Genomic DNA, 7,664 nt, shown 5'->3' with positions numbered 1-7,664 from the left:
GGAAGGCAGGTGCCCACCCGGGCACCGGGTAACCTCCCCCTGAACCCAGAGCCAGACCAGGTGCTCTTACCACAGGCCCTTCGCTTCACTGTCTGCCTGGCACGCTAGGTCTGGGCCCTCAGCCCCTGGCAGGATGGGCTCCCACACAACAATGCCCCGTGGCCCTGGTGCTGGCTATGGCAGGGGTCTCAGAGCTGGAGCCAGGCAGATGGACCCAGAGCAGTGACTGACCCTGCAGAGCTGAGCCCCATGCAGGCCGTGCCCTTGGGGCAGGGAGGCTGGTGCTGTGCCCGGCTGTCACGGGGAAGTCAGACCTGATGTCCAGCCCTTGGAAAAAGCTCTGTGACCCCTGGGTGCAACTCGGCCCCAGGAAGCTGCAGCCAGGCCACCTGCATGGGCCTCCCCGGCGGTCATCCTCTGGGTCCAGACGTGCCGAGTCTGCACCAGCGGGCAGTGCCCATCCCCCTCGGAGAGGGGGCAGCAGGCTGAGCTTCTGCCATGGCTCTGTGCCCCCTGGCAGAGCACTGGCCTGGCATGAGCACACCCAGGGTCTTCCTCTCTCTGGGCCTCAGTTTCCCCCTCAGCTTCCTTTGAAGAGTGCATGGTGCAGGGCAGAGGCACGGGGGGGGGTGGGCACGGGCAATGTCCCAGCGGGGATTGTGCCACGCACGCTTCTCCGGCTCGTCCATCCGCGCGGCATGTCTGGCCTCCAGGCCACGCTCAGTGGAGGGTCGTCACCAGGGCATGGCCCAGCCCACCAGGCCCTGACCCCACAGGTCTCTGAGAAGCACAGCAAGGTCTCTGCCAGCCCCAGCCGCAGCGCTGCCAGGTCTGCCCAACCCAACCTGGGGAGATGAGGGGGCTTGGGAAGCTGCAGGACAGCGGCCTGGGCCAGCCTGGCCCCTGTGCAAGCAGAGGATGCCGGGGAGGGGTCCTCCAGGCCCCAGGGCAGGAGCGGGCAGCCGCAGAGGAGTCTGGCTGCGCGGGCGATGCAGGGCAGGGCGGCGAGGGGCAGCGGGTGCAGAATGACCCCCCCGCCCCACGTGTGGCGCCTCGCGGCCCTGGTGCGGGGCGAGGACCCCCTGCCAGCGCCCTCCTTGGCCTGCTGTGCCCGGGACCACCCCTGCCCGGGGAAGCGGGAGGGGGCTCCCATCGTGCGTGCAGTGCTGACAGCCAGGAGCCGGGTCCCACCGCTCCGTGGCCAGGGCCGCGGTCCTCCCGGCTGGGGGCTGGGGGCTGGAGGCTGGAGGGGGCAGTTGCTGCGGTCGCCGTCTCCCACTGGAGCACGTGTGTGGTGGCTGCAGGAGCAGCGCTGTCCGGGCTGGGGGGCAGCCCCTGCCCCTCACACCCAGAGAGGCCTCCCCTTGCTGGACACCTGCTTGGGGGCCACCTCGCCCGCCTTCTTGAAGCAGTAGACCCCGAAGAGCTTGTACTTCTTGTCCGGGAAGCCCAGGTTGCGGACGCCGGGCTCACGGCCCCCGCAGCGCGCCCGGGGGTTGACGATGGGGTAGCGGATGCTGCCGTCCTCCACCCAGCCGGCCTCGCACCTGTCCAGCAGCTGGATCTTCCAGGCGGCGTAGAGCTGCCCCACCTTGGCCACCACTGCCCTGTTGTCCTTGCAGGCCTGCACGGCCTCGGGGTAGCTCAGCTTGCGGTAGGTCTTCAGGAAGTAGACTTTGCCTGCAGGGGCGAGAGCAAGCGGCTGTGAAGGGGGCTGGGGGTCCTCACACCAGGCTGGGGCACCAAGCTGCCGGGGCCTGAGCCCACGTGGCCTTGTGCCTGCTGCCCTTGTGTGGGAGGCACGCGCGAGTGCCTGATGCTGCCAGGGCCGTAACCAGCCCCCCTGGGGCCCAGAGCTGCCGAAGGAGCGGCATGGGTGGCTCATCTGCAAGCAGCCCCAGTGCTGGGAGGAGACGACAGCACCTGACGCCTGGCACGTCCCCCCTCCAGTTCGCACCCAGCCCCGGTGCCCACCCTCCCCAGGGATGCACGGGGCTGGGAGGGCTCTGCCGGTTTATTTATCTGAGCAGGAAAGAAACACCAAGTCTCCCTGTGGTGAGTGATGAGCATGTGGGAAGGAGCCCAGGAGCCGGGCAGGGCTGTGGAGCGGTGTCGCGTGGCTGGCGCCGTGCCTCAGCGGTGCAGGGAGCAGTGCCCATGGGTTGCTCCGTGGGAGGGTGCAGGCCATCGCTGACCGCCCAGCCTGGGCACAGCCGGCAGGCGCGTTCTGGGCCGACCCCACGCCCATCTCTGCAGCCCCACGGCCCATACAGCACCTCCACACAGTCCCCGAGGCCCCGTCTGGGCCCTCCTCCACCCCAGCATCACCCGCACGGGTGCAGCCTCCCAGCGGGTGGGCTGGAGCAGCACGGACTGTGCCCCTCGCCATCAGCCTGGGCAGGGGCTGGGGAGGGGCGCAGAGACCCCGGCCGGCCTGGGTGCACTGCAGCGAAGGCAGGCCCGCAAGCGCACGCCTTGCTGCAGCAAGATTGATGGGTGCCGTGGCACCGCGGCCTGGCCTGTGGCTGCTTTGCCCGCGATTTATCCTGCCTGCCACGATTAAATAAACATCTGCAGAGCCCCCACGGTCGCCCGCCGCCCTCCCCCACGGTCCCGCCAGGCCGAGTAATCTGTGCGCAGGGGTGGTCCCCCCGGCTCGGATTTGTCTTGCTGGGCTCGGGCCCCATCCATCATCCCTGGCCTCTCCACCGCAGTCCCTGCTACTGCCCCTTCCCCTGCTTCCAGCCGGGCAGGCAGGACCTTGCACTGACTCGAGCTGGGCAGGTCTCAGCCCAGTTCCTGCTGGGACCTGGTGCAACTGGTCTCCCAGCGAGACTGGGGCTGAGCTGGAAGGGGGCATTTGTCATGGGGGCAGGGAGATGAGGTTAGTGCAGAGAGAAGCCCAGACATCAGGCAGCTCCAAGGTTGGATCCTGGTGCCCCCGGGGCGACCCTCCAGCTTCCTGGCCTCCCCCTGCTCCAGGGAGGGGGCTGTGGGATGGGAGGAGGGCCCTGCCTAGCTCACCTCTGCACCGACCTCTTGCCCTTCCTGCCCTGACCTGTGTGGTCAGGGATGATCAGTGCTGATCACATTCACCCCAGAGACATTTGTAACACGGGGATTTGCTCGGTAATAATCGATAGTGCTTGTGGGAGGGGGGAAGCGGGGGGGCGGGGAGGCTGCCCTGGCAACTCACCCACCCTGGGGGCAGCTGGGGAGGAGCCGGCAGGGACTTCCCTCTGTGCATGGGGCAGGGGTGAGGCAGGCTGCACCCCGAGAGCGCAAAGGAGGGCCCCCCAGGGTGCCCAAGCATGGAAGGACCTCACGCATCCCCTCCACCCTGTGAGCAGTGCATGCAAGGCTGGGGTGTAACCCGCACCTCAGGGGTCCCCATCACTGCTGCCAGGCCCCGCTCTGGGGCACCAGGTCCCCCCCACCTGCTCTTCTACTGCTGCTGCCCTGCAGCAGCTGGGCTGAGACCCTTAATGACCCTCCTCCACCTTTTAGCACCTAATTAATCCTCCACCACCCCTTCCTGAGTGCCCGGCCCTGAGCCAATGAGCAGGGAGGTCACGGCCTCGCCTGGGCGGGGGTGCTGCAGGCAGGGGATAAAGTCCCAGGGGCCTCCAGGCTTCTGTAATGGGGATGAAGCATTTCTGGGGGAAGGTGGCTATGATGCAGGGTGGTGGGAAGCATAGGGCCAGGCCAGGTGCGACATGCCTGATGGGTAGAGGCAGGGATGTGATCCAGTTCAGTAATTCCTGCAGCCCTGGGCAGAGCAAAGCCGCAGAGAGATGAGCTAGCGCCCACGCGGCACGCTACGGGGCCATGTGGGCCTGGGCAGGGCAGCCAGGGCTCTCTGGGGAGGGGGAAATCACCGGCATATGCACGCATGCACACACGTGTTTGGGGCTGGAAGGGAGCCGGTGAGATCCACCCCCTGCTCTGGGCAGGAAAGACTGCAGGGGTCAAATGCCCCCCGCACGGTGTGCGTGCACACGCTACCTGCCGCGTGCTGCTCCCTGGCAGTGCCGAGCTGGGCCTGGCTCTGGGGCGAGGGGCTGACTTGCAGCCTCTTGCCTGGGGCTGGGACATGCTGAAGCCAGGAGCTGAGGGGGAGATTTCTGGTTCTCCCAGAGCAGGATCTGCTGCAGTGAGCAGCACTGTGGCGGGGGGGCGGGGGGCAGGGGGCTTGGACACCGGGAGCAGGAATCACTCTACTCTTGGCAGCTCCAGGGGCTGCTTCTTCCTACGAAAAGTCTTGATGTTTTCAGCAGGAGCAATCGCCGCCCTACTGCAGGGTCCTGCCGGTCGGGAGGGAAGGCAGAGGTGCCAGCCTGGGCAGGGACTGATGGAGAGGCAGTGCTGAGCGGGGTTTGGGGGCTGGTCCCAGCCCCTGGGACCCACTTCTGCAGGCACGGAGGGCCCTGAACCTCCCTGTGCCCTGCTCCGTGAGCCAGGCACCCAGACATGCCCTCAGCAATGCCAGGTGCAGGGAATCGCCTCCCTGCAGGGTCCATCCCCATGCTGAGCGTCTGGCAGGAGTTTGTGCATGGTGCCATTCCCCCGTGCCTCAGTTTCCCCTCCCTACCATGACCCTTCCCCACCGGCACCTCAGTGAATTAAGCACCGTATCTGCACTCAGCCTCCTCCCTGGGGTCCCTCCAGCCCTGCCTGCCACCCGAGAACAGTCCCAATTACCAAAGCGTTGCCCTCTGGGCCCAGACAGGGGCCCTGCCGCCCCAGGCCCAGCGAAGATCAGGGCCTTACCGTTGAGGTTGGAGGTGAAGCAGAAGGCGTCGTAGCGCTCGTCGTCCTTGTGCCGGTAGCCGTAGTTGCGGACGCCGACGGGCGTGTCCTTGCGGCCGCACTGCTCCCGGGGCCGGGAGATGGGGTACTGCACGGAGCCGTCGTCCAGCCAGCCCGCGTTGCACCAGTCCAGGCCCTCCAGCCAGGCCTGGTGCAGCTGGTCGTAGGAGGCCAGGATGCCGTCCTGCTCCAGGCATGCCTGCTGCGCTTCGTGGTAGTTGAGAGAGTAGCGCCCGAGGCGCGGGTGGTAGGGGAAAATCACACCTGCCGGGGACACCGCACAGCCATGGCGGGGGGCGCTAGCGCCGGGGGCAGAAACCAGCCCCTCAGACCCGCTGCCCGGGGTGCGCTGTGCTCCCCCTGCTCAGCTGCAGCGCGGGACACCTGCCCAGTGCTTGCCCCTGCCGGGGGCACGATGCCAGACTATGGCGCCCCAGGGGCAAATGCACCACATGCTTTTGCTCTGGGGGTGCAAAATAGTTGTGCCCATACTGCATCAATGGCCCTGCCACCACAACACCAGCCAGCAGGCAATTGCCCACCTGTCCTCGCACTCTCAGCCTTGCACCGCGGGCTGGCCGTGCAGGCAGGCTGCCGGCTGGGTGAGGAAGGAAGATTTGCGTGGGGGGGGGACTTGGCCCCCTCCCCTACTCTTCTCCCTTTGGGGGCCAGGTCAGAGCAGTCTCCTCATGGTCCTTCATGGCGAAGCCCAGAGCTCAGCTCCATTGCAGTTGGGGGAGACAGCTCAGGGTGGCAGGGCCAAGGCTGCGCATGGGACACCCTCATCCCCACCCCCTTCCCACCAGCCGCAATTTGCTCCCACTGCCCGCTCTGGCAGGTGCTTTATGAGCCTGCGCCGTGATCTGTTTCTGGCGTTTATGAGCTGCCTGCCCATAAACCTGGAGCGACAGTAAAAGCCAATAATAGGCTCGATAAACCACGCCGCAAGTGCCCGAACAGCAGCCTGCCACGTGCTGCCCAGACATCGCTGCTCACTTTGCCCCAGCTGTGACGGGGCGCTGGGATGCCAGCTCTCTGTGCCTAGCTGGCAACTTGCTGCCGGGTTAGGCAGGGGGGAGAGAGCCTGACCCAGGAGAGTTTGCAAACCTGGAAGGCTCAAGCGTGTGCAGGGCAGGACCTGGTGCGGGGAAAAGCCTCGTAGTACTGGGACACCAGGGTGGAGGTTGTGACCTGCCAACTTTGGGGTCCTCAGCCCCACACTCCAACCTGCCCTGCATGGGGCTGGGGCTCCTCCGCCTGGCAGCCCAGGCTCGCGCTCTCCGAGGAAGTAGGCCAAGGTGAGCAGCGAGGCGCCTGCCCGTGTCCCTGGCACTGTTGTCCTCCCATCCCTGGGCCCCACTCCTGGGCCTGCCAAGGGCTGAGCAAGAGAGTGGGGATGGACCGCGGGGCTCCCAGGAGCACGGCAAGGGCTTCTGTCCCCCAACAGCTCCCTGTCCCTTGGCCTTGTGACTGTCCCGGCCCGGAGACAAGGCAGCCCCAGGCCAGGGGCTGTCACCCTGCAGCAGCTGCTCTCGCCCTCTGGCCCCAGGCTCTGCCCGTCCTGCCTCTCCATGGACCAAAAAATCCTCCCCCGGGGATCTGCCTGCTGTTGTGTCTGGGCACATGCGAGGCATTCGGCACCGGCTTTGGGCCTGCACATGCCAGCTGTACGTGCCACGGGGCAGGCCCGGGGACCCCCAGTACCTTCCAGGTCCAGCTTGACCATGCCTGCGTCGTCCTCCAGCTCGTTGGTGACCTCGCACTCGTAGCGCCCGTAGTCCTGCAGCGTGACGTTGCGGATGATGAGGGAGGCGTCGCCGGGGCCGTCCTCCTGCAGGGCCGTGCGCCCCCGGTAGCCCCCGAAGGCGCGGCGCTCCTTGCCCATGGCCACGAAGACATCCACGAAGGCCATGGGCTCCGTCACCTTGGTCCACTTGAGGCGGATCTCGTCGGGGTCGTGGGCCGACACATCGTAGTGGTAGCGGCAGGGCAGGATGATGGTGCCGCCCCGGTGCGTCACCACCTTCCCCGGGGCCGTCTGCACCACCACTGCCCCGCTGTCGTCCTCTGGGAGCACAGGCGCCCGTCTCAGTGCCCCAGAGCCCTCCTGCCCAGCACCCGACCCGGGGACCCCGGTGCTCTGCGCTTCGAAGCAAACTGGGACCCCTCCAAGTCCCCCGCGTGCCTCGGCCCCTCTGCTTTGTAGGGTCGGGGGCTTCCCCAGGGGACGCCTCTCACCTGCAGCCCCAGCCAGTGCGGGGGGGGGGGGCAGGGGGCCCAGGAGTCCGGGTCCCACGCTCTGCGCCATGCAGCCAGTCACTGCAGGTCACAGGGTTTGCAAAATGCTGCGACGGACACTGCGGAGCAGGCCAGGGCTGCAGGCCGTGCTCGACCCCCTCTCGCCAGGCCAGACTCTGCCAGCAGAGCAGCCCCTGCTCCCACGTTAATGGGGGTGAGCGCTCGGTTATCTCGCACTGGTGCCAGGGGAGGGGGCAGAGCAGGCTGTGCCCAGGGGCGGGGGAGCAAGCGTGGCCCTGCACCAATTAGGGGCACCCCCCAGCTCCTCCCACCCATGTGCTTTGGGGGTCAGCCGCCCGCCCCCTGCCTCAGTTTCCCCGCTCGGTGCAGCCAGGATGAACTTGGGCTGGGCCGTTTTCATGGCACCCGCAGGGGTGACTCGGCAGCCCCCCCGGGGCAGGGGTGTGGGACGCGGCCCCCACTCACCCAGTACGTGGACGACCTTCTTGCGCCCCCTCTCCCCGAGCGCGGGGCGGGAGGAGAGGGCCGCGACCAGGAGCAGCAGGGCAGCAGCGCGGCCCCCGGCGCGGGGGCAGCAGCGTCCGGGGCGCATCTAG

The 7,664-nt window shown here is 67.5% G+C and overlaps 1 protein-coding gene across 1 annotated transcript; it reads right to left on the bottom strand.

The window, feature by feature from the left end:
- Positions 1 to 424: 424 nt before the first annotated feature.
- Positions 425 to 7,660, bottom strand: HAPLN4 (hyaluronan and proteoglycan link protein 4). Its single transcript, XM_019538324.1, has 4 exons — positions 7,534 to 7,660; positions 6,514 to 6,876; positions 4,771 to 5,073; positions 425 to 1,680 (listed from the first exon to the last, which is right to left on the bottom strand). The coding sequence occupies exons 1-4, from the start codon at positions 7,658 to 7,660 to the stop codon at positions 1,343 to 1,345; spliced, it is 1,131 nt and encodes a 376-aa protein (XP_019393869.1). The 3' UTR covers positions 425 to 1,342.
- Positions 7,661 to 7,664: the final 4 nt, after the last annotated feature.

This window comes from Crocodylus porosus, unplaced genomic scaffold, assembly GCF_001723895.1.
Source record: "Crocodylus porosus isolate Cpor-Errol unplaced genomic scaffold, CroPor_comp1, whole genome shotgun sequence".
NCBI lineage: Eukaryota > Metazoa > Chordata > Crocodylia > Crocodylidae > Crocodylus > Crocodylus porosus.
This window is presented reverse-complemented; position numbering and strand designations above follow the sequence as displayed.

Coding starts and splice junctions, on each gene's coding strand:
- HAPLN4 (XM_019538324.1), bottom strand. CDS start 7,660: ATGCGCCCCGGACGCTGCTGCCCCCGCGCCGGGGGCCGCGCTGCTGCC. Junction 5,074..6,513: donor GGTCAAGCTGGACCTGGAAG/GTACTGGGGGTC, acceptor TGTCCCCGGCAG/GTGTGATTTTCCCCTACCAC. Junction 1,681..4,770: donor CTTCACCTCCAACCTCAACG/GTAAGGCCCTGA, acceptor TCGCCCCTGCAG/GCAAAGTCTACTTCCTGAAG.